The 25,783-nt window shown below is 43.5% G+C and overlaps 1 protein-coding gene across 4 annotated transcripts in view; it reads right to left on the bottom strand.

Annotated features, from left to right (window-relative positions):
* The window catches only part of zfhx4 (zinc finger homeobox 4), a 354,106-nt gene that overhangs the window by 4,735 nt on the left and 323,588 nt on the right, over window positions 1-25,783 (bottom strand). Inside the window, exons 8-11 of one of the 4 annotated variants that reach the window (XR_015079025.1) lie at window positions 18,159-18,279; window positions 6,103-11,523; window positions 2,241-5,016; window positions 1,898-2,007 (exon numbers count right to left, since the gene is read on the bottom strand). Coding sequence is in view for 3 of the 4 variants with exons in the window: in XM_085993198.1 (XP_085849324.1) it covers window positions 1,892-2,007; window positions 6,103-11,523; window positions 18,159-18,279 (5,658 nt within the window). In the remaining variant the exon portion in view is untranslated. Of the gene's footprint in view, window positions 1-1,101; window positions 5,017-6,102; window positions 11,524-18,158; window positions 18,280-25,783 lie in introns of those variants that run through there. The other 3 variants (XM_085993198.1, XM_085993199.1, XM_085993197.1) reach the window with 3 other exon arrangements.

Here is a 25,783-nt window from a genome sequence, read left to right as displayed (position 1 = left end):
GTGGTTCAAGAAGATGGCCCACCACCTTCAGAGGGCAACTAGAGATGGGTAATAAATGTGGCATTGCCAGCTGCACCCACATCAGAAAAACAAATGAATAAAAATATGTAGGCATCAAACCATTTAAAATAAATAGGTTAATTAAAATAATGCAGGGAGGAAATTGATACTAGCCTGTCAAGCATTCATGTGGTGACATCGCACAGTAATTGTGGGCTCGTAACTCCTCATGTAAAGTATTGGTATTTTAATCTTAATAGTTCTGAATAATGACCAACAAAAATATCTTAACCATGTTTGCATTCTGTATTGTTTGTGTGAAATCTGTAATGCAGCAACTTGTAGCTTCTTTTATTCAGCATACTTAAACTGTTCAGTAAGCAGGAACTCATTAATTCAAAGTTAAGTACCTGAGTATCTACAGTAAACTAGTGAAAAAAGAAACTATATAAATGTATTAAGCATTTGTATGCTAATTTTAACAGAGCAAAATTTCAAAGCCAATATAATGGTGCAAATTCCAAATAGTTAAGTGGTGCACTTAGGTGAAGCTGTAAATCACACTCGAAAGAGACTTTTATCTCCACCTATGACTAAAGGCAAAGGGGGTAATTTTGACTTTGGGTGTTAGTGTAACATGGTATCAGCGATATAAATCCAGCCACCCATTATACATTTCCCCCGATTTTATTTTCAATTTAGGGATGTATAACAGGCGGCTGAATCGATATCACCCATTTTACACTATCACCCAAAGTCAAAATTACCCCCCAACATACTTTAAGCTGTTTTGCAGAAAGTGTCAGTTAGAATAAGTATTTTGACATATGTGGAGAGAACATGCATGAATACACATTGGTGTGAATTTGAACAAACTCTGCAACAAATCATCTTAGGTTTTTATTTTATATTTTTCCTGAATCCAACTGGCACAAGCCAAAGAATTAATGATAACAAGATTCAAAGAATAAAAGAGTGCTGTATGTGATTGAACATTACAGAAATAGCTATACCCAGAAGAGTGAGCAACCATCTTGTTGAAGGGACCACTCTACAGATGAAAGTCTGGCAATGCAGAGGAAAAGGAAGACACTGGAGCAATTAACAAGAAAACAAACTTTTATTTCTACAAAGAGTAAAATATTACAGGTTAACAAAATATCAACTTATATTGTACATTTGGCTAGAGTTCTGGAAGGGCCCTCCACAGGGTGGTACTTTGGATAAGGAGTGAAGCATATCAGCCACATAAAGCTGGATCCTGACCGCATAATCTCCACAGAAAGATCTACAGAGGATGCAAGACTGTAAGTGGCAATATCTTAGAACAATATAGAGGACAGTTGCTTGTTTTATACATGCTGGATGATCAGATTTACTAGACAGTGATTTTTCTCTGCTGTCTAGGCCGAGTCTTGTAATATTATGCATTGTTACTGTGTCACTGTTCATTTGGGTTTTATCATACATCTGGCATTATTCTCTGACTATATAAGCTGTGTCTTTATGCATCTCTCCACTTCACCTGACGAAGGAGCAGCGCTCCGAAAGCTTGTGATTTCAAATAAAACTGTTGGACTATAACCTGGTGTTGTGTGACTTCTTACATTTGTCCACCCCAGTCCAACACCGGCATCTCCACACCATGACATTGACAATGATAAAATGTAGCAGGTACATGCCCTCCTCCAAAAGGCTCTGGAATGATGGTGGTATGGAAAGTTTAGCATCTGTCTCTTGTGGCTGATTTATCCCATGGTCTGTTGTTGCAGACAATCCAGCTTATATGGTGCAACCTAGAGAAGACTCTGTGGAGGATGTGGTGACAGGTGAAGGGTTATAATGTTGCTCAGCAAGTTAATATGAAATCTGTTCCTTGGGTGGCATGTGTTCATTGGCTCCTTCTTGCCCAGTGATATGACATCCTCTTGTGCCTGAGCACTGTCTTTCTATGAGGTATTTGTAGCCTTGAGGGTGGACGTAGTGGGGCTGGAAATGATGACTTATCTGTAGACATGAAGGGCATTGTTCCATTAATGAAACTGCACTATATCTAAACTTGAAATGCAGAAGAATTGTTAAAAAAACAAGTGAGATATAAAATAATTTAAGGAATATAAACACAGGATTTTCTTCATATGAATTATGACTTTACACATTGCTATTAGTAAGCTGATTGATGACTATTATGAACAGTATGTGTACTGTATGAGAAAATTGTCAAAAATATTCACACTTACCGGTTGTTGAGACTCTAAAGAAGTACTTTCTTCCTTGGAACTGCTTTGTGGTCAGGCCATGTGAGATGTTTCCCAGCCTCTCAAGTGCAGCATGTTTTGGATCTTTATTTGTTGTCTTCTACTTTTTCTATATCATCCACGTGAGGTGGTTAATTCATTCTCTACATTTATCTGATGGCTGTCACAGTTTAGAAATATTTTTCACTTTCTTTGCCATACTTCATGTACATTTTTCTTTGTCTTTCAGAAATTGTTTAACTAAACTAATAGTTTGATTTTGAGTTTAGCCTTCAGCAACATTTTTGGCCTTAAATTCCCAGCAGTGTTTCCTGTCACATTCAGCGGCATGCATTAGAATATGGTGTGCTCGCAAAGCGCTTCATTCTTGTTTGGTGAAAGAGTGGATTTGAATCATTTCAATTAACTTCAGATTGGGTGTCTTAACCAATTTACTGCTGGTGGTAAATTAAAGTTATTTTTTAGATTTTTCTAATATTCTCCTTTCTTCCTGTCCTGACAGGGTTAGGACCTGCTCAGGTATAATTCCATGGGCACTTTCGTTACCTCACTAAAGTGGTTATTCTTCTAGTGTGAACCTACATGATGAGTGACATTGATAGGCCATTTGACCCTAGCATTTTGCCAAGTAGTCATTTTTCATGTGTGAGCCTTGAATGTGCATTTCAACAGGCAAGCCTGTTTCTGAACTCAACTTCACATGCACAGACTTTCCAGCACAAGTCACTCAATACATATCAAAAATGAACTTTGATTTCTTAAACATGGGAGGCTAAGGCCAATTATATTATTCCTATTGTCAACCTCAGCTAACACAGCATGGACTAAGAACTGAATCTTGAATCTTTTGGTCAGTTACATTCTGCCTTTATCAACTGAGTCATCAGGGAACTGCTTTACGATGATGTATGCCGGAATTTTCAGGGTTTCCAACCAGAAACTGTGTGAAAGCAGTTATTGCTACATTATTGTGTAAATACTTCAAAGCCCACAATTAAGGTTAACACTCCACCTTCCCACCTTTCTTGAGATTTTCTAACAAATGCTTTACTGACCTCTACATATTATGTGGTTTCCAGAACAAAATGTCTGCTGCATCTAGAATTTTCTAGTCTTCATCTGTGAAAACTGATATAAAAATGTATTGAACTCAGCTACCAATTTAGAACAGACATCAGAAAATGTTTCTTTATACAGACGGTCATCGACACCAGGAATGGTTTGCCAGGGAGGGTGGCTGAAGCTAGGACACTGGACTCATCTAAGAAACAATTTGATGCTGTGTTGGGAAGATGGTCTTTCTTCATCTGAACATATTGTATGGTCTTGAACCTCTAAAATATTTTATACTATCCCTTAAACTTCCCAACTGGTCTTTAGCGTACCATCTGCTACTTATATAGCTAACAAAAAAGTTGCATCCCTCATGTTGCTATCTATAATCTGCATTTCTATTACCTTCTTATCACTTCTCATATTTGTTTATTTTTGATCAACTTTTGTATGTCTCCCAGTTCTCATTATATTTCATCTTTTCTTGTATCTTTCCAAGTATTTCTGATGGCTGAACTAGTTATCCAGGAAGCAGTTGAGATATACAGACTAGGAAGATCCCAGGTTCATTCCACTGTCTGTGCTGAGTTAGTTCATCTCTGCTAGGATGGCAGTATATGAGTCATTGGCCTCAGCATCCTGGGATAGGGAGGCAACAGTCGACCAGGGCTTCCCCTCCAGATTGCTACTGACTGCCCATGCTGGAAATGTGTGTGTATGTAGTCATTGGGTGAGGAATTATTGGACTTTGCTTTAATACCTTCAACGGTTGAGTAGCCTGTCAAAACTCACTGTCACACATGAAGAATGACCACTTGGACAAGGTACCTAGGGGACTCAGTGCTCACAGAACCATATTCCAATCCCTTCAGGATAGCAGGTAATGAAGGAAGGGTCAAAAATTGGTGAAAAAGAAGAAAATAATTCTTCTGTTGTTTTGGTTTCTAGACCTGTTCTCCACTTAATCTTCCTTACTCTAAGTGTCAGCTGTGGCTCAGTTGGTAGCACACTCGCCTCTGAGTCAGAAGGTTGTGGGTTCAAGTCCCACTCCAGGGACTTGAGCACATAAAGCTAGGCTGACACTCCAGTGCAGTGATGAGGGAGTGCTGCACTGTCGGAGGTGCTGTCTTTTGGTTGAGATGTTAAACCGAGGCCCTGTCTGCTCTCTCAGGTGGATGTAAAAGATCCCATGGCACTATTTTGAAGAAGAGCAGAGGAGTTATCCCCAGTGTCCTGCACAATATTTATCCCTCAACCAACGTAAGAAAAAACAGATTATCTGGTCATTATCACATTGCTGTTTGTGGGAGTTTGCTGTGCACAAATTGGCTGCTGCGTTTCCCACATTACAACAGTGACTCCACTTCAAAACTACTTCATTGACTGTAAAGCACTTTGAGACGTCCGGTGGTCATGAAAGGCGCTATATAAATGCAAGTCTTTCTTTACATAGCTGAAAGCTCCAGAATTTTACACCTTCAAACTTTTATTTTTGTTTTTAGCCTTTATTACAATATCAATATGACTATACAATTTTAATGAACCTCAGATGTTAACCAGTTCACCTGGATTGCTAAATCTAATATAGCATACACTCAATATCTGCTTTACACGTTGTGCTAAGTAGCAGTACCTGATAGTCTCTATGAAATAGCCAGTAGTTTTACCATCTTCTTTGGTAATTCCTGGTCTGTCCATTTTGTCTCTGAAAAAAATTCCCATCACTATGCATTATGATTTCCTGTATCTTTTCTTACTTGCCAGAGCAGCTCTCTATCTCTTCATCTTGAGCTAACCCATGATTATGTTTTACCTTCACCATTAATAAGTTCTACCCATAAGGCTTCTATCATCTTACTCTCCATTGTTACATTCACCCTATTGTCACCTCTTACCAAAAACAGCTAGCATATTAAATCTATCTTTGCAAAACATACTAAATTCCCTTAGTTTCATTCATGTGCATCTTCCAGTTGCAGCCATGTTTATGTGATGGCAATAATGTAAGTATAATTTATTGACTACATATACCTCCAGTTCCAAAAGATTATTTCAGATTTCTACTAACATAAACACATTTAAACTTGTCCTTCAACTCTTTTTCTTTGTTATATTTGCATTTCTTTCTTTGGTCTGAAGAACATTAATAATTATCTCCTTCCACTTCTCAATCAGGCACCAGCATTTGTTCATCTATATTTAGCAAAGCATTTAACCTCCTCCTTTCAAATCTAGTTTAATGGGCTGTACAGTAATTATTTTCTTTTCATTATAATATTGTATACCTTAAATTTGAAATATGGACACTTCACAAGATAAGTACTCACTTCAAAAATGGTAGTTATCTTTCAGAATGTGTGCATTCTAATGCATTAGGCTCATAAGATGATACATAAATGCATCTTCTTTAATTCCACCTCCTCACTTTCAGTTTATGTCCTCCACTCTCTTTAGATTCATGTGCCATTCACAGAATGAAAGGATGGGCAGATGACTATGTTTAAGGCCTTTTTAATACTGTTCTTTATCTACTGGTTTAGGAGTATGTGACAGCAACCCATTGTGACACATATTCCAACTTTTTCTATCCCACCCTCTCACTGTCTCTCTCTGAGGAGGCATACAGGATCAAGTAAGTGATAATAAAGCCAAAATTGGAACTCACTATGTGGAAAATTTTGAGTGTTGACAGATGTTTGGCACAACACTTTTTAAGGCCTTAAAACTGTATACTTATATATTTAATAACTTACTGCTTTGAAAGAAAGAAATATAAATCCTAGTAACTTACCAGTTGTGTTTTGTGGAAAGCTAGGCAGTGAAGCAGGACCATTTACTCCAGGAAGAATAACTGGAGAAAGGCCTGAGAGGCCTGAATAGGATGTTGAAGCATTGAGGCCATGCAGTGCATTATTTTCCATTATGCTTTGTTGATGCAGAACTTGCTGTTGTGATGTTATGCCCAAAGCATCTGTGGCCTTCTTCAAACGATCCAACTCTTGTTGAGCCATCAACTGTCGGACAGTTGTAGGAGCGAGATAATCCTTTTCCCTATCTAGCTGGCATCCTACTGTTTCTTTCACTTTGTTGATATGCTGCTGTGAAAAAATGTGATCTCTGATAGACAAACGTGCAGTGTACATAGCACCACACAGAGAACATTCTGCTTTTTGTCCATCGGTTCCACTTTGATTCATCATGAATGATTTTGCCATGTTTAACTTGTATTTTTTGTCCTTTGCTCGAGCATTCTGAAACCAGACCTGGACAACTCTCTTAGGTAAATTAATTTCATTGCCAAGAAGTTCACACTCTTGCATTGTTGGTGTACGGTAGTCAGTGAAACATGACTTCAGGACTTTTAGTTGAAGGTTACTCATTTGTGTTCTGAAGCGTTTATGACCAGGTCGCTCACTGGATCTTGATGATTTGAGACTACTGTGGCTCCCAAATGGACTAGGAGAACAGGGATCGGCTAAACTCGATGTCTCACTTCGGTCAACACTATCATCTATATCATTATCTCTTGATATGAAGCTTAGAGAAGGGCTAGGTAAGCTCATGGAAAGTCTTTCATCACAATAATCAACTGTGGGAGTTGTAACCATCATTGAAAATTGATCACCAGCTATTGATGTTTTTAGGTCATCTGAAGACTCAGTAGCTTTATTCTCTGAGGTGCTACCTAGAAAGTTTTCAGTTTCATTGTTTCCTTCATCTCCTGTACTTCCATCACTTATAGCTGTGTTAATAGATGACGTATCATCATAATCTATCTTACTCTGATCAAAATTGACAACAGCAGGGATAATATTTAGGCTTCCTATCTCTTCATTGCATTCTGATTTGAATAATGAAGGGCTAAGAAGATGTTTTGGTGACATCTCTGCTGTTTTACTTACTGGTGTTGAAACTGAAGATGGTGCTTCATTTTCACTTAATGCATCAATCTTGGAAAAAAGTAATGTTGGAAATTCAAAATAATTATCTTTCTGTGGACTTTCACCATCATCATCCTGTGGCATAATGGGGCTTGGGGGGAGGCTGTAGCCTGCTTGTTTTGCTTCATGCCAATGTCGAGAACGAATATGTGTTTCAAGCGCTGTTTTAGCTTTAAAAAGTGCCCGACAAAAAGGGCATCTTCTGTGAGACTGACTTGGACCAAGGGCACGAAACTGCCCCTTTCTTTCACGAGCTCGAGTGTTCTGAAACCAGACCTGAACCACACGTTTCTTTAGGCCTACTTCATTTGAAATGTGATCCAACATTTTTCGAGTAGGATTAGAATCTAACAAATATTTTTCATACAGTACCTCCAGCTGCTCTGGAGTAATTGTAGTTCTAAGCCTTTTATCACGGTGTGGCTCATCGCTACTATTTGCACCTTCTTTTTCATTTTGGCTGTTTTCTTCTTTTTCTTCCAATTTACGCTTAACTGTTCCAGAAGCCGTATTAGACGGGTTTGGAACTGATGAACTAGTCTGGGAGGATATCTGTGCAAGAGGTCCAGGAAGCAACTGCCCTGCCATAAGTGGGTTGTTCGGGTCAAAAATCATATAGGGCATATCTAAAGATCTATCCAAGATTTGTGAATGGAGGAATTGATTTTGGGCTGCCAAAAAATGAATGTGCTGGTGCTCCTGCCAAAGTTCCAAGGTTGGAAAGGCATATTTACACTGGTCACACTGGTACTGTAACATCTGAGGAGGTAGACTGTTCTGTAAAGAAGTGACTGCTACAGGCAGAGGGCTGGATGGAACTGTTGTATTTTGAGGCTGTGAATGAGGTCGCACTATTTGTTGTTGGGACTGCTTTTGTTGCTGTGACTGAGATGCTGATGGCTGTGGCTCTGATGGAGGTGAAGATGTTGGTTTGGCCATTTGAGAGGATTGAACAGCCTCAATTTGCTTTGGTTTCTCTACTGGTAAGTTAGATTTAGGTGAATTTTTATCCATTTCCAGTTTGGGAGAAGGCATTAGAGGAGTACTAGAACCAGAATTAGAACCAGATCTAGAACCAGACCCTGTCACTGTTCCTACTGTAGTTTTTGATGAATCTGCTGGGCCAGAAGTATCAGGATGATTTGACATCATTTGGTCTGTGGCATCCATTGAATCTTCTGTTTGACTATCATCCTGACCATCATCATCTTCATCTTTGTAACACTGTTTCTTTTGATGTGTAATTAGATCAAAAATTCGTGGAAACACTACATTGCATTTTTTACACTGATATTGTAAGTTACTGGTTCGTATATAACGCTCATTGGTTAGTTCCCTTCTTTCACTCTCTTTAGTATCAGCTTGGTTCTCAAAACTCTTTCGTGCTTTTTGACGGGCATTTTGGAACCACACAACAATTACTCGGGTAGGTAGGTTTAGAACTGTGGATAATTGTTCTATTTCATCATCTTTTGGATAAGCATTGGTATCAAAAAAGTCCTGCAGAACCCTCAACTGGTAGTCTGTGAAGCGTGTTCTAGATGACCGTTTATTTATTGTACCATCCGTCCTGTAATATTCTCCTGTAGTAAAATAAGTATCATTTCTGGATTCTTCCAATGTGGTAATAGGTGGATTATTGAAATTGTATGGTGAATCTTTATTTCTTTGTCTTTCTTTAAAAAGGGTATTACGAAACCAATGTTTAATAACTTTCTGCGGAAGTCCCGATTTTTCTGACATTTCTTGAATTTGTTCTTCAGTTGGTGAATTATTGATATCAAAATAAGTTCGCAAGATCTTTAGTTGATCATCTGTGATTCTTGTACGTGGACGTTTGAATTGGTGATGTCTCAGAAAATTGGGATCTAAACCTAACTGTTGTTGACAGAGCTGGGTGAGGTCTGCAGATAAAGATTCCAAAGTTGGAAGTTGCAAAGTGAGCTGGGGCGGCAAAGAAGAATGCTGCATCATAACTGGGGGGAAGAGAGGCAGCTCCAGGGATACAGGCATCTGAACCTGGGATTGTGAAGAAGGTGGAGGAGGTGGAGGTGGGGGAGGCGGAGGAGGAGGAGGTGGTGGTGGTGGTAATGGTGATGGGGCAGATCCTTGCAGTTTGCCATTCCCTGTTGAGGGAGGTGGAGGTGGTGGTGGTGGAGGAGGAGGAGGAGGAGGAGGAGGTGGCGGTGGAGGTGCAGGTGATTCTGGTGAGGATGGTGTTATAGGATACAATTTATCATATGCTTCCCTATAGTGACATGCAAATATTTCCAGCTCTCCAAATGGGAAAAACTGGCAATGAACATGCTCTTGGTGGCTCTTCAGAATAAGAATGTTTGAAAACAGCTTGCCACACACTTCACATTCTAGTTTGTCAGTCTTCTCACTTTCACCATTCTTGCTTCTCTTCTGAACTTTCTGCTTGTTTTCATTAAACTGGATAACCAACTCAAAGCCAAAGTTTTCTAATAAAGCTTTTGCTGCATTGCCTCTTGCACCAGATGGAATACGAGGAGGTGGAAGCACGGGTTCTACTGATTTCTGCTTTTTGATCTCTTTATTCTCTTTTAAAGCTTCGGATTCACTTGAAAACTCATGCTGTGCCTTATTTTCTATTATCTCCATTAGTTCCTCTGTTTCTTTATGGGAATAAGTGTCTTTTAACACCTGGATTTCTGCGGAATTTAGAACATTTTGTTCCTGCTTTGCTGGTTTAACTGCTTGTTGTTGTGGTTTTTGTGACAGTTGCTGAGCCTGTATACCTTGATGTTGTTGCCCATATTGCTGCTGAATTTGCAGTAGCTGTTGCCCTTGTACTTGCTGCTTTAGATCTTCTAGCAGAGATCCTGTCATTGCAGACATTCCAAAGGCCCCTGAACCAGGCAAACCTAGCTCTGTATTTAGATTAAATTCAGTGCCTGGCAGATAAAAAGGAAAGAGAAACTGTGGCTGTTGTAACTGCAGCAAAGCTTCAGCAGTCATAGGGAAGTGTGGTAACAATGCTGGATTTAGAAACTGGGGCTGAAAGAAAGCAGCTTGTTGCTGCAGTTCATGTTGCAGATGCATTTGTGCTTGAGCTTGGGCTAGGGCCTGGGCCTGGGCCTGAGCTTGAGCTTGAGCTTGAGCTTGGGCCTGGTCCTGGGTCTGAGCTTGGGCCTGTGCTGGTGACTGCGGTTGATGTTGGACAGATTGAGGAGAAAATGTTTCAGTAAAGTGTTTTTTGTTTGCTTCTTTGATATCTGCATTGATGTCCTTGGTACTAACTGATGCCATCCCGAGAGAATCTGTAGTCATTTGACCAGTAGCAAGCAGACTACCACTACTGTTTCCAACTGCAGTGCTACAACTCCCTGCTTCCAGTTTGGCTGCCCTTGCTTTAGTCTGGTGGAGCACAGATCTCATATGTATTTCCAGTGTAGAGCTCTGGCTATAAGCAACATTACACGTGTTGCACTTGAAAGGCTTGTTATCTATGCTGTTGTTGGATTCTTGAGGAACTGGACTTGATGCCTCTTGTAAAACTTTCTTTAGTTTGTGTAAGTGAGATACTGAATTATAGTGAACCAAGAGAATGTTCTTCTGAGTGAAAGATTCTTTGCACACTGTGCATTTATATGGTCGAGAAGGATCTAAAAACTTTTCCATGGTAAAATTTGGACCTTTCCGGAAAGGTAGCGTTCGTTTTGGTTCTGAACTTAAATCATCTAGAATAGAGCTGCTGTCACTTCCTGTTGGACTGACTTTCCCATCCTGATCTATTTCTTCTTCTTTATCTATTTCCTGTACCAGAATATTATCTTCTTGACTGATAACTTCACTTTCTGACCAGAACTCTCCATTCACATGATAACTGCCACATATCTGTTGTATCTCAGCCTCACTTAGTTCAGGATGACTGGTTTCTAAATGTCTCTTTAAAGCTAGAAATGTGCGGAAGCTGCGCTGACAAAGGCTACACATTGTGGCAGCCCGGATAGCATGATACTGCGAATGAATCTGAAGTTTCTGCATGGTCTTGAAAGCCAGACTACATTGGTTACAGCGATACTTGTACACATGCCGATCAGATACAGGCAGCTGCTGCCTTTTCTGGAGTTCGTTTAGTTGATCTTGCAAAGAGTCTGAAACCTTAAAACGTTGACTTCCATCCTTCTTCCAATCTACAGTATCTGAAGATTCCTTTGGCAGCTTCTGCTCCTCATTTTTTGACTCAATTCCAGACTTTGAGTTGTCTGAGATGGTATAAAACTTTCCCTCTGATGAATTTTCACCTGTTTAATAAAAATGGGTATAAGATGAAAAGAACATATGCTGTGTTTACAAAGTACCATAACTCTCCTAAATTCCCCACATGAGGTCTAGGGAGGACTGCCACATCTCTATCTTTCACTTTTTTTATACAGAGACAGTTGCAACAGCCATAAGGATGAATCCTCTCTGGTATGCTGGTTGGGGAAAGAGTCAAGCACAAAATATCATTGTATACTGAAAACATGCTGCTATAAATGAGTAACGTCACAGGCTCACTATCTGTAATCTGCCAAGCAATCACGGACTTCGGCCGATTTACAGGTTACAAGCTCAATCTGAGAAGAGGAGCAAGAGTGACTGCTCGGATTGAAGAGGACAAATTCCAAGGCCTAGAAATTGGGCATAGCCCCGCTTGAGGCGTTAGAACTGGCGCTGCGCAAAGTTTATAGCCAGACGAAACTTATCGCTGCCTGGCGAGATATTGGGTTGCATCGCCCCCAAAGGGGATTGAGGCGCGAACTCAGACGTTGCACGGGGCTCCCAAGGCGCAAAAGTTCAGGCGCTACCCAATATCGGCACGGACGGGCGCAGCGCAGGTGATCTCAATTACCGGAAACCACGAGACTTCCAGGCGCCGGCCGGCTCTTAAAGGGGTGGGTCAGTCAGCCTGAGCTGCCACACTCAACGCCCTGTAGGCCTCAGAATCGGCGCTCGCCCTTCTCTGGCGCAAGAAACTTGGTGAGGATGGAGAAGGTGAGACAGAGAGCAGAGCGCTTTAGCACTGAGGCTCTGGACCAGTTGTTGTCTGCAGTTGAGCGCCGTCGAGATGTTCTGTATCCTGACAATGGCAAGAGGCCGAATCAAAAGGCTTACCAGCGATCTTGGAGGGAGGTTTCTCAGAGGGTCAACTCTAACAGCATGGCGACCAGGACCCCTGTTCAGTGCAGGAAGAAATTCAACGACCTCACTCGGGTCGTTAGGGTGAGTGTTGGTTATGCAAACTTCTGATTCCCTCCATCTGCACCTAACTTCGAGGACCCTGTTGCCATGATGCCCCAATGGTCATCTGTCAGCAAGCACCCATGGCCCTTTCTGGGCACACACATGGACATTTCACTCAAGGCCACATGTAAGGGCCCTTGCATCATGGGGGGCATGAGATGATCTCTCAAGGCCTCATGTAAGGGCTCTTGCACCATGGGGGGCATGAGATGATCTCTCAAGGCCTCATGTAAGGGCTCTTGCACCATGGGGGGCATGAGATGATCTCTCAAGGCATCATGTTACAGAACTTCCCCTTCTTTCCCCTGCAGTCTAAGCTGGCGACGATGCGAAAGGAGCAGCGTCGAACCGGTGGCGGACCTCCACAAGTGGTCACTCTCACGGATCTCGAGGAGAGAGTGCACCAAATTCTTGGAGGACGTCTGTCTGGTCCTGTTACCACTGCAGCTGCCGACCCCATTCTCGACAGCGAGGGTAAGGCTCTCACCTTTTGCAGCTGTCTCCTTCCACTTGGTCCCTCTGCCAGCATGCTTCCTCAGTGTGCCGCAATCTGGCATGCCTTTCCGCCAACCTGTCCTTTTGCTAAAGCCACTCTTCCACCTCCCTGCTTTCAGATGATGCATCACCAACTGGGGCTCAACGCCCTGAAGCTGCCAGTGCCAGTGCCTCCGGAGGCGAGGATCAGGAGGAAGCCGGACCATCCGTTCCAATCTCAGGGGAGCATACACATCTACAGACTGGGGATAGTAGTTCCCTGGAGGGGAGCGGGGGGCTCTGAGGATCAGGCAGTTGCCGGAACAAGCGGCATGCAGCAACGCAAGGGGGGTAGGCAAGTTCGGCCACCATCTCCCCGGAGGGCAAGGCAGGTAGTGATGACTGCTGCACAGAGTGCAGAGGAGGTGCGTCGCCTGGCTGAAATGAGCACCCAGGCCCAGCTCAGGCACACTGAGCTGATGGCTGCAGTGGGGAGGATGCCTCAGTCAATAGATACACTGGCAAAGAGTGTGTTGGACTTCGGGGCAACAATGGAGAGGACTCTCCAGGGCTTCGGGGCAACAATAGACAGGACTCTCCAGGGCTTCGGGGCAACAATGGAGAGGTCTGTCGAGGGCTTTGGGCCAACAATGGAGAGGACTGTCCAGGGCTTCGAGGCCGCTATGGAAAGGACTGTTCAGGGCTTCGGACAATCCCTGGAAAGGTCTGTCCAGGGCTTGTCCGAGGCAGTGGAGCGGTCGGCACCGGCCTTGTCCGAAGCAATGGAAAGAACTGTCCAGGGCTTCTCCGAAGCACTGGCACCTGGCACACAGGTCCTCACTGTTGCCACGCAGTCACTTGCTGGCCTCGTCCACAGCCAGATTGAGGCAACGCGAACTCTCACTGCAGCCACCCTATCTGCATCAGCTAGGATCACCCCGGGCCCTTCCAGTCCCATACAAGGCCAGGAATCAGTGGAGCATGCGATTGTGGCGGATGAGCCGAGCCGGTCCCCTCAGAGTGCCAGTGTGTCGTCCGACAATGGTGCAGGTGTCCTCTCTCGGCAGGTGACCATTCCACATGCCAGCGCTGGCACGTCTGCAGTGCAACTGCCACCACCTGCAGGGCACACTGCTTCCAGCCATGCTCAGAGCAAGCATCCTGCGTCCGCACCCTCCAAGCCCAGAGGTCGGCCAGGCCGTCCCTCAGGGGCTTCTGCGCTTCCACACAGTCAGCAGGCGTCCCCCAGCCTTCACCCCGCCACTGGGGTTCAATTACGTAGGAGCAGCAGGGAGGGAAGGGGCCGACCGCGAAAGAGAAGTCGTTCTCCAGCAAGGGGCCAGCAGTAGAGGGAGGTGCTGAGACGTTTCTTTGGCCAAAATCAAGGAGACCCTCACCTGTTGGAATTGTTGGAAATAGTTTGTTTAGTTTTGCGGCTTTGCCGAAGAGTTAACTGTTATTTTGTTAGTTATGGTTTCTGTTGACATGACGTTGTTTTGCTGTAATGAAAGACTTCTGTGACAATAAAGAGAAGTTTAAATGTGCTATGGTGTACGTGACTAATTACAGTGATGCTGGCCTTCAGAGGCTTTCAAACATCCAAAGTGCGCAGCAGTTAAGACACTCATCATTCCGCCAGAGGGGCCTCGATACGAGTCCTCATGAGCCTGTGACGGATGCCCCTTCCACTTTCAGGAGCCCTTCCATCTTCCTCCTCCTCCTCCTCCTCCGCATGCTCCTCCTCCTCCTCCTCCTCCGCCTGCTTCTCCAGGGTCAAAGGGAAGGTGATGAATTGACGCCTTCGCCTATAAAGGGCAGCTGCAACTTGCCGGATGCAGCAGTGTACTGCAACCTGAGAGGTATTCGCAATGTCCCCAATGGCTCACTGAAAGGATCCGTTGCCATAAAAATTGAGGGCAACAGTCAGTTTAGCGGCCACCGACAGAGAGGTCATGCACCGTAGACGCGGCTGCAGATCCTCAGCAAGCAAGTGGCACAGCTCAGTAACAACGTCCCTCCCGATTCGGAGCCTTCGCACACACTGCTCCTCCAACATGTCAAGGTATGACACCTGCTGCCTAAAGACCCTCGCAGCATACCCTCGGATTGGCCGACCTCCATTGCCCCTCCTCCTGGCCAATCCCGGCCCTCTCTCCCGCCGTCTCTCTGCCCCTTCATAGTGTTCGGCCATGAGGCCGTCGCCCTCCAAAGCATCTCCCATTCCGATGCCAGTTGGTCAAAAGGCTGTTAGGTCTAGTGCTCCAACTGCTCCGGACAGGTTTGAGGGTCCCAAGTACTGTAATGCTAAATTCCAAAAACTCTGCTCCACAGTAGCTCACCAACTCTCTCCACGAACGATCGCAATGAACAGGCCAAGTGGCTGAAGCTTCTATACTAGAGCTGTCCCCTTTAAATAGCGCTCCCCGATTCCGAGAAGGGCCTGCTAACGCTCGTTCGAACTGTCACTAATAGCGCTAGGCGTAAAGGCTCCGGGCGCCACCCAATATCCGCTCAGGCGCCCCTAAAAGGCGTTGCACAATGAAATGACGTCATGATCTGCTTGCGCTCGCGGGCGCGCGTAAACACTTAGCGCAGGCGTTAAATGTATAGTCAATATGGGAGTTGTCGCTATCTTCATTGCGCCCGCCCCAACATTAGGTAACGCCCTAATTCTCAGTCTCTTTAGGCGCTAACCGCTGGCGCAAACAACCGAATTTCTAGGCCCAAACATTTTTGAGTCCATCCTGGCAGGCCTTTGTCCTTTTACTTTGAGGCCTTCACTAGGCTCATAACAGGACATGACTGCCCGCAGCCAATTACTAGGGTAGTTTGAGAACGTCCCCAAACATGCCTCAAAACTACTGCTGGGACGTAGGGGGTGAATAGAAGACGTGCCAGCTCTTCCTCCCCAGATTAGGCTTTGCAGCTCAGTACTGCACTGAAGTGTCAGTCTAGATTATGATACTCAAGTCTTGAAGTGTGGTTTGAACGCATGATGTTCTGACTCAGAGGCAACAGTCAAATTGACATAGAAAATACATTATTACATCATCAAAGATGTCCCAAAGCTTTTCATTTCTCAGAAATAGGCATAACATAACCTTCATATTTTTGATTTTATGTAAAGAGAACTCCCCCTCTATCCCCCTCAACTAGTATGTCTGCTGACTCTCAGACAGATTGAGAAACCTACATATAATGACCTGTAATTTCCGATAGGAGGCTTCCTGCGTGCGGATGCCTCCCATCGGAAAAAAATCTACGAACTTACCTGAGGGCTCCCGAGGTCCGGACAATTCCGCTCCTGGGCCTCTCCAAATTGAAATGAGCAAGGCCCAGGTATCCCAGGGGCGCATGCAGTTCGCAAACGTCCCTGGGATCACGTGGGCCAGGCCAGCCAATAGGAGAAGGGAATCTCTCTTCATACTTTTGACAGATAGACCTGTCAAATATATGAATGGAGAGCACCCCAAAAACACACTAAAACATTAAATAAATTTTTAAAAAACCATCACGTTTTTAAAATGAGATTAAATTAAATATTTTAAACAAAAATTTAATTTTTTGAAAAAAATAATTAAAGTTTTTATGGGGCTAAAAATAAACTTACCTTTTTAAAAGTATTTTAAAATTATAAATGAGTGAAATTTTTTTAAAAACTTTTTTTCAACTCTTATGCTTGCTTTTACCAGGCATAAGAGTTGAAAAAAAGGCATGGGAAAATACGGGCCATTATTCCTGGAACACGGAAGCCTGCCTCTTTTACTTATTTCAAATCCTTTCAATGTCCTGACACAGAATTTCAGCAACTCTGAGAGGTTTATTTGCAAACTGCTACAGGAAAGTAAGTGACCACAAGCATGTCTCAGCCGTTTGCAGCTACACAAGTAAAAGGGGACTCAGCCTTTCTAAACATGGATGCTAATACAAGCCAGTTCAACTCTGAGTAACTGTAGTTTAAAGAGCAGCTATTTTGTGAAACCTATGACTGAGTTTGGAGTTGGATGTTGCATATGGATGGCAACCCTACATTCGCCCCTCCCCAGCATAAGCTCCATAGACCACTGCAAGAAACTGAAAGGGGTCTGGAAGTACCGATAGTCATTCTAATGTTATAAATCTGTCCGATCCTTATAGAAGATCCCATTGGGTCTGTCAAATGCTTTGGGAACACTCATTTTAAGATTCACAACCTGAACAGTATTTCCAGGCTAGTCCAGCTCCACCACAAAGGCCAGATTATCATCTTTTAGCTGTTAATTGATAAATTTCAATTAACCCAAATCAAGGACTCCCTCCAAGATCCAGTGATGCTCTATAAGCTACAATGTGAGGGGCTTCTTTAAGAATAAACAATACATCCTCAGCCTCAAAGACCTGCTCAGAGGGAAGACAGTTTTACTTAGCATTTATCTGCGTCAGACTTGGCCTGGGCATGCATGCTGCTACACTGAGTGGCCAACATAGTATAGTGTTCTATCTCCCTCAGTATTAACATTCCTCATCTTGCTGAGTATAGATCCATTAAAAAAAATCATGAAGACACCTGGAAACACACCTCCACCCTGTATAATGTGTTCACTTCCACCTTGACAGATAATGCAGAAATTAGAAAGGACGTGGACAAGAGTCAGAGGTCACCAGAGAAATTCACAAAGTATGGAAACAAAAATCTTCATCAGATATAGGAAATGTAGGATGGCCAACTCAAATGCATACACTTAAAATATTATACAAACTTCAAAGCATTTAATAGACCTAATAGACAAATGCTGGAGAGGCACTGGCAAAATGGGCACACTTCTACATACTTTCTCATCCTGTTGTGAAATGCAATAATTTTAAACAGTGGTCCAGAATGCCACAAAGGCTATGACTGTCCTTTGGACCCAACCCTTTGCTTGCGTTCTTGCACCCCAGGAAGTGAGGATCCCTCGTATGAAGTAGATTAGCACACGCCTTGCTGCTAGTCTCAAGAAAGTGCACCCCCTACTGCAGCAAAGCCCAACTCTTCCCACTCCAAACAAGTTGTTAAAGCACATTTGGGGCATATGACAGTTGGAGCAAATTATGTTTAGCTTCCAAATCTCAATTTTACCAGCTGGGTTAATAATTAAACTGCTCTCATGCAAACAATAAAATATTTAGAAAGCCAGCTATCATTTCTCTGAAGGCTTACCAGATGGTTTACACGATTCCTCTGTAGTTCCAGCTGCAATATTGCTAAGGAAACATTGCATTTTCTCAGAACCAGTTGAGGGCAATATGCTGGTGGGGTTCATCCCATCTGGAAGAGACACCTTTAAAAGAAACACAAGAAGAGACTATGTAACATACCAGTATGAATATTACATACAAACAACTAATGTATTTATTATAACAAAATGTACTTTGTTTAGGTGAGAAATCATTCCATACGTTTCATTGATCGAAAGCAAAGTCATGATGAGAAGGAACCTTGCCAATAGGATTGATGGAACGTATGGAGGAATTTCTATTTGTCCTATCTTTAGGTAAGCCAATAACCAAAACATTTTCTGTGGGCTGCATTTCATTTAATAGATTCAAACAAAAATATTAACATTAGTAGTCAGAACAAATAGGGGCCAATTTTGGTCTCTTTATTGCCCTGTTTGTGCCTCAAGATAGGCGGTAGCCAGGTCAGGAAATGGAGTGGGATTTAGTCCCACCCACTTAATGCCTATTTTGGCAATCATCACATTTTCCAGCAGACAGGGAAGGAGTAGGGTGGGGGAGGGGTGGTTGGATAGGTGGTTATGATCTGAAATAGCTCTCTTTATTGGTACTAGAAGGATTGTCAATACGGATTCTCTGAGCTGATGTGCTCAAAGGAAAAGCCATATCTGTGGAGTGATACCAGGTGAGTCAGCCTGACCAAGAGGTGTTACATGTTCTTCCGCTCACACTCAGCATCCCCCATCTGTACAGAAAGCTAACACACTTTCCTTTGGTGGATATGGTGCTGGTTGTGGCTCCCCTTTCCGAAGGAGATTGCGTCAGAAGACCCCAGTGGATGTCTGACTTACAGTTATGCAGTAACTTTCTTCAAAGGCATGCCATGCTTCACTTGTTACTACATAAAAGAAGACATACTAGATCAAGTATCAAAGTAGCCTGTTTGGATGTACTTGCCAAGTTTCCACCAACCATTTCTGTGAACCCTGGAAAGCCTACTTTGGAATGTCTATGGAACCTGCCTTGTCAGTGTCTAGGTTAGCAGAAAGGCAGATGCTGAGCTGTATCATCTGCTGTAAGGACACCTGTGGCTATCATGCCACATACAGTTTGCACATGCACAGACACAGTAGCAGTCAGCTGTGGCCTGAAGCTTGGCTGCACTTCCTTACAGGGATGCTCCAGTCTGAAAAACAATTGTTCACAATGACTTGTTGCTTCTGTCTCTTATCCATGCTGTTGCTTTAATCCATGTGCTTCAAGTTTGCTAAAAAGACTATTTTAGTTAATAAACACCTTTTGAAAGTCCACATACACAACATCAACTGCACTACCTTTATCAACCCCCTCCATTACTTTATTGAAGAACTCAATCAAGTTTGTCAGACACGATTTGCTGTCAACAAATCCATGTTGGCTGTCATTAATTAACCCATGTTTTTCCAATTGAAAAGAAATTAACAACATTAATTACTTTTGTGGGATTTTATTCCACATATCATTTACTCTGCAGGGAAAAAATGTCTTCTATGTTCTGATGAAAGTTCATCGACCTGATACATTAACTCTGTTTCTCTCTCCACAGATGCTGCCCGACCCACGGAGTGTTTCAAGCAATTTCTGTTTTTATTTCAGATTTCCGGCAGTATTTCACATTTTTTCTAATCTCTAGTCTTGCTTTAGGCTCATTAATCTTGTACTCCCATTCTCTAGATTAGCACTTTCAGTCCCAGTTTCAATAAGTACCAAGATTAAATCTATATTACCTATGCCACTTGGCATTTTAAGGAGCCGGATCAAGCATTCTCTCAACTTTTTCTTCAATGTAAACAAGTTTAGTTCTGTGATTTTCTCTTCATAACTAGGGATCCTAAGAGCTGCAGTTATTCTTATCATTCTTCTCTGAACTTGATTTAATCAGTGGGAATGAAAAACAGGCAATCGTAATGCATCTGTAATAATGATCCTGTAACACTTCACAGGTAGCCAATGCACCACTTTAACTAGTTTGCTAATCCTGCCAGGGAATGTGCAAAATTTGTGCTAAATGACTACATAAAAAAAAAGGAAAAATCCCAACATTGTTCAGAAACACTGCATTTCCAGGCACACATCCACTGTCAGATGTATGCTTACCCTCTCAGTGCACAAGTGTCCTAATTCCACAAACTACTCACTGCTCAAAGTATTTCTTTTTTAGTTTTAATTGTAATTTTCACACAAAATTTAGAATGTGAAGGCATCTTTATTGGAAATCTACATTATATGTCTGAAAGGGTTTAGAAGCATTATTGGAAATTATTTGAGACAAACTATGTTATGAAAAATGGCGCAACCACTTTCCCACTATACAAGCTCTTTGTTATGAGTTCTTATTAAATACATTTGCCATATATACACTCTTCATAGTGATGAGTAAGGATTTTATTAAAACCTATTTGAAAAAATGACATGGAACTAACATTCTCTATTGTATAAATATTAAATATTTAAAATTATGCTAAACCAAATTAGTATAAGTGATGTTGGGTGTCCTGAGAATTGTCAAAAAAAGTTACAATTTTTAATACCATGCCTATATGTATCTTTCCAAAAGTTCACATCTATTTGTATTAGAAATGCTTATCCAGCTTTATAGATGATACAGAAATTACACTAAATACCTAGATTAAATAATAAGCAGAACCCGAACATTAATGCTGTAAAACGTTATGGTGGAGCAAAAGTTAAGTCCACACTTTGTTTCCTGTAGTTTCACTACGAAGCAGAATTTGTGATCGTGCCAAGACTCCAGGATCTGTGTATATTACTCTGTGAACAGCTACAATTTATAGGGCTAGAAATTCGGTGCATTTGTGCCTCCCATTAGCGCCTCTGGGGGGCGCTAATGATTATTTGCCTGGGTGTGGTGCCGCTAACAACTCCCACTAAATTCAGCGGGAGTTTAGTGGTGGCGGTAACCGGTAGCAGCCTGCTCCGCTGCGCAGGCGATGACGATGTCAACACTGTGCGCAGCGCCCTGTTTTCACTCCGCCTGCAAAATTGGCCTGCGCCTGCAAAATTGGCCTGCGCCCCCTGAATCTGCGCCGGGCGATGACAGCGACCAATTCGGGAATGGGACGAGCAGCAGGAGGCTCGCGGGGCGGTAAGTAAAGGGGAGGTGGCCAGCAGGGGAAAAAAAATCGACCGACTTACTTGTCGCGGCCCGTTGCGTCTTTCAACACGGGGTCCATGCAGCGATCTAGCAGCCCGGTGCTCCTCTTGAATGCCGGGCTGCTGGCACGGTACCCCGCTCCCTGGTGGCCCAGGTCGGGCCCTGCAGAGTTGTGGGCTTGGGCCCTCGCCTTTAATGAGGGGAGGGGCCCTTCCATGTGACAGCGCTACATGGCCCAGTGCGTAGTGCTCCAGAAAGCACTGCCCCGATATTCGGGGTTAGCACTCTAAGAAGGAAGTGGAACGCTTGAATTAATGCTCCATCTCCCTCTTGGGGCGCCAAAGTTGAAGTTAGCGATCGCCGGCACTATTTTTTGTCGGCCGCTAAATTTAGCGCCCTAGCGATGGTAGCGACCCAAAATGGTCACGAATGAATTTTTCCCCCATAGGCTTTTAAAACCCAAACATGGGGCTGAATTTTCCTTCGAATGAGATAATTGTGGAAAAGGGAGCCAAATTTCACCTCCCTGCCCACAAGCTCCATTTTCCTCTTCCACCCCTCTTTTGCTCTCCCTTTGTAAATGCTTGCAGGGGAGTTGGAGATGGGCTGGCTTCCTGGACAATTTTGCTGTTATCTTCCCCTCTAATCGCCACTCCCCAAGTTCACCTGGTGAAAGATGGTGGTAGGCCAGGCTAGAGGTAGCGAGGCCAAAATTCTGCAAATGGAGGGATACTTAGTAGTGGCCAGCTCTCCCTCTAATTTGGCCCCCATCACTTACCTTTTTAGGCCTCAGCTGAACTGTCACCTTTGGGGTGGGGTGGTGTGCATGGTCCGAAATCTGAAAGTGAAACTGACTTGTGTGCGGTGATATTGTAGCAAATTTTAACCACATAGAAAGAAAGACTTGCATTCAAGGAACTGTCTTATCTAATCTCCGAGAAATGTCTCAAAGTACTTCACATACAATTAATTACTTTGAATACAGTGAATTGTTATTATGCTGGCAAATATGGCAGGGATTCTGCACATAGCAAGTTCCCACAAACAGCAATGAGATAAATGGCCAGTTGATCTGTTTTGGTGGGGTGGATTTCAGCCGGAACACACCTCCCTGCTTTTGTTTGAATAGTGCCATGCGATCTATATAAAGTCCATTTAAACCACTCGAACAAGCATTTGAGGCTTTGGTGTGACATCTCTGCCAAAGGACAATTCCTCAAATAATAGAACACTCTCTCTGCACTGGATTGTCAGATTAATTTATGTGCACAAATTCTGAAGGGAGACATAGAAGCAAGATTAGTGCTGATTACAGAGGCAGAGGGCTGCACCCAGGATCACCGATGATACCCTCCATATGTTTATGGAGGGAGTCAGAGCGCGCATGAAGGTCCTCTTCCCTCTCATCACAGCCCCATCATTCTGCCTTTCCCACCCTACTCCTGCACATCCTTACTCACACCAACATACCTTGCACCTCCACCCATCCCTATCTACATTATCACATTCCCATTTCATTGCCACACCTCACACTCACCCTCATCCTAGTGCAATCATACCAATGAACAACACACAAGGGTAGCCACTTGGGTGTTTTATCCAATGTTTATGTAAAGTTTCTGTTAATGTGGTGTCAAACATAAAAACCTTTATTTTCAACACTTTCCGGTCTTGGACAGATTTGTGTGCACCTTTGGAAGTGGCTTAGTGAGTTGCAGTGAATGGTGAGACATAACGGTTCCCCCCCGCAATGGTGATGAGTGTGAAAGCAATAGCTTGGGCATTGTAGGGATGCTTTATAGTGTTGGTGTGCGGTGGTGCCAACCTGGTGCATCATGTGGCAGCCATATGGGTGTACAGTGTAAAGTTAACTAAATCTGGCCATGGTGAGGCCATCCCTGGCAACCCGGGCAGCAATGTGGTCGGGTGCTGATGCCCTCTGTCCTGTGCAGCATCAGGTGATTGCGGAGAAGGTTGGTGTTGTTGCTGGTGCTGCTGGTGTTGGGGCTCATCGTGGTCCAATTCTGAGGACTAAGGTGCGACAGTATAAACAGCACCCATGTTTATGGAATAGATGGCAGGTGAAGTACAGATAACAACAACAACACCTTGTATTTACATAGCGCCTTTAATGTAGTAAAACGTCCCAAGGCACGTCACCGGAGTGTTATAAGACAAGAAATTTGACACTGAGCCACATAAGGAGAAATTAGGGCAGGTGGCCAAAAGCTTGATCAAAGAGGTAGGTTTTAAGGAACATCTTAAAGGAGGAAAGAGAGGCGGAGAGGTTTAGCCAGGGAATTCCAGAGCTTAGGACCTAGGCAACAGAAGGCACGACCACCAATGGTTGAGCGATTATAATCAGGAATTTTCAAGAGGGCAGAATTAGAGGAGCGCAGATATCTTGGGGGGTTGTTGGGGCGGGAGGAGGTTACAGAGATAGGGAGGGGCGAGGCCATGGAGGGATTTGAAAACAAGGATGAGAATATTGAAATCGAGGCGCTGCTTAACCGGGAGCCAATGTAGGCCAGCGAGCACAGGGGTGATGGGTGAATGGGACTTGGTGCGAGTTAGAGTACGAGCAGCCGAGTTTTGGATGACCTCAAGGTTATGTAGGGTAGAATGTAGGAGGCCAGCCAGGAGTGCATTGGAATAGTCAAGTCTAGAGGTAACAAAGGCATTGATGAGGGTTTCAGCAGCAGATGAGCTGAGGCAAGAGCGGAGACTGGAGATGTTACGGAGGTGGAAATAGGCGGTCTTAGTTATGCCGCGGGGTCAAATATGACACCAAGGTTGCAATCAGTGTGTTCAGCCTCAGATAGATGTTAGGGAGAGGGATAGAGTCAGTGGCTAGGGAGCGGAGTTTGTGGCGGGGACCAAAAACAATGGCTTCGGTCTTCCCAATATTTAATTGGAGAAAATTTCTGTTCATCCAGAACTGTATGTCGGACAAGCAGTCTGACAATTTAGAGACCGTGGAGGGATCGAGAAAGGCGGTGGTGAGGTAGAGCTGGGTGTCGGCAGCGTACATGTGGAAACTGACGCTGTGATTTCGGATGATGTCGCCAAGGGGCAGCATGTAAATGAGAAATAGTAGTTCAGAATACAGATGACAAAAGCATTCTGTCAATGGTGAAAGAGTACTTCCAATGAGGTGACACTGGATGGAGACTTTGCTGGAAACAATTTCAGCCTGCAGAATCTGTGTTGGAAATGGACTGAGCAACAGCTTCTACCTGAGGAAAGTGATCATCTGTCAGGTGGGAGCATTTACTGTACATTTGATGCTGTCAAGTAATCAGCTGGAGCAATGGCCACTGAACTCCCGCCTCAGGTTGACAGATGTGGTTCCCGAGCTGCAAGAATCCCATAGCCATGCAGGAAAATTTAAAAAGTAAGTGGACAAAGGCTCTTAAGTGCCTGTAAACTACATTTCAATTGGGTCCCGTGCCGCTGCCAATCAGATCGGCTCCATGATGAGAGACGATGACAAAAATAACAACTTTCCCACCGGACCCGCCACCGATCGCGCCCGCTACCACCCCGGAAAATTCCGGCCTATGTGTTTATATGTCTGTGGTGAGCACCTGCAGATCGCTCAATTATTCGTCTTTAATGAAACTAGCACAGATTAGGAACATAGGAAACTACAGGAACAGAGAAGACACTGCAATCCACCTGGCTTGTCTCAAAAACTAATAATGCACAATTGCCAAGTTCTTCAAATACCTATCCAATGTTCACTTAAGTTTTTCCACACCATCTGTCTCCACTGCCTCCTTGTGCAGTCTGTTCCACATGTGTATCACTCTCTGCATAAAGTAGTTAAATCTAAATTGTTTGAGAACCGTCCCCTCTTCTAAGCTTGAGCCCATGTTCCTTGTTTCTAAGCTTACTCGTGTCCAGAGTAAAGAATCCCAAGCTCCTCAACCTTTTCTGATAGCTCCAATGACTTGAGATAGGATTGGTTTTGTTGCTCTTCACTGCACTACATTCAGTGGCTGGGTATTTTTGCAATACCACAGCTTTCTTCTCTGCTGTCCTTTAAATACTCACTTTTACTTTTAAATTGTTTTCGCCTCTCCACAAATAACATCTACCTGTCCTAACAGCTCAAGTGCTGCCTTGCAAAGTATTTTTAAGAACAAAAGAACATAAGAATTAGGAGCAGGAGTAGGCCATATAGCCCTTTGAGCCTGTTCCGCCATAAGATCGTGGCTGATCTTCAACCTCAATTCCATTTTCCCGCCCGATCTCCATATCACTTGATTCCGCTAGAGTCCAAAAGTCTATCTATCTCAGCCTTGAATATACTCAACAATTCAGCATCTACAGCCCTTTGGGGTAGAGAACTCCAAAGATTCACAACCCTCCAAGTAAATAAATTCTTCCTCATCTCAGTCTTAAATAGCTGACCCCTTATCCTGAGACTATGGGTGGGTTTTCAGTTTGCC

The sequence above is a fragment of the Somniosus microcephalus genome, chromosome 7 (genome assembly GCF_052327205.1).
Source record: "Somniosus microcephalus isolate GS21.2 chromosome 7, FLI_Smic_1.0, whole genome shotgun sequence".
In the NCBI taxonomy this organism is placed as follows: Eukaryota; Metazoa; Chordata; class Chondrichthyes; order Squaliformes; family Somniosidae; genus Somniosus; species Somniosus microcephalus.
The sequence above is the reverse complement of the archived record's forward strand: the minus strand, read 5'-3'. Positions and strand labels throughout refer to the sequence as shown.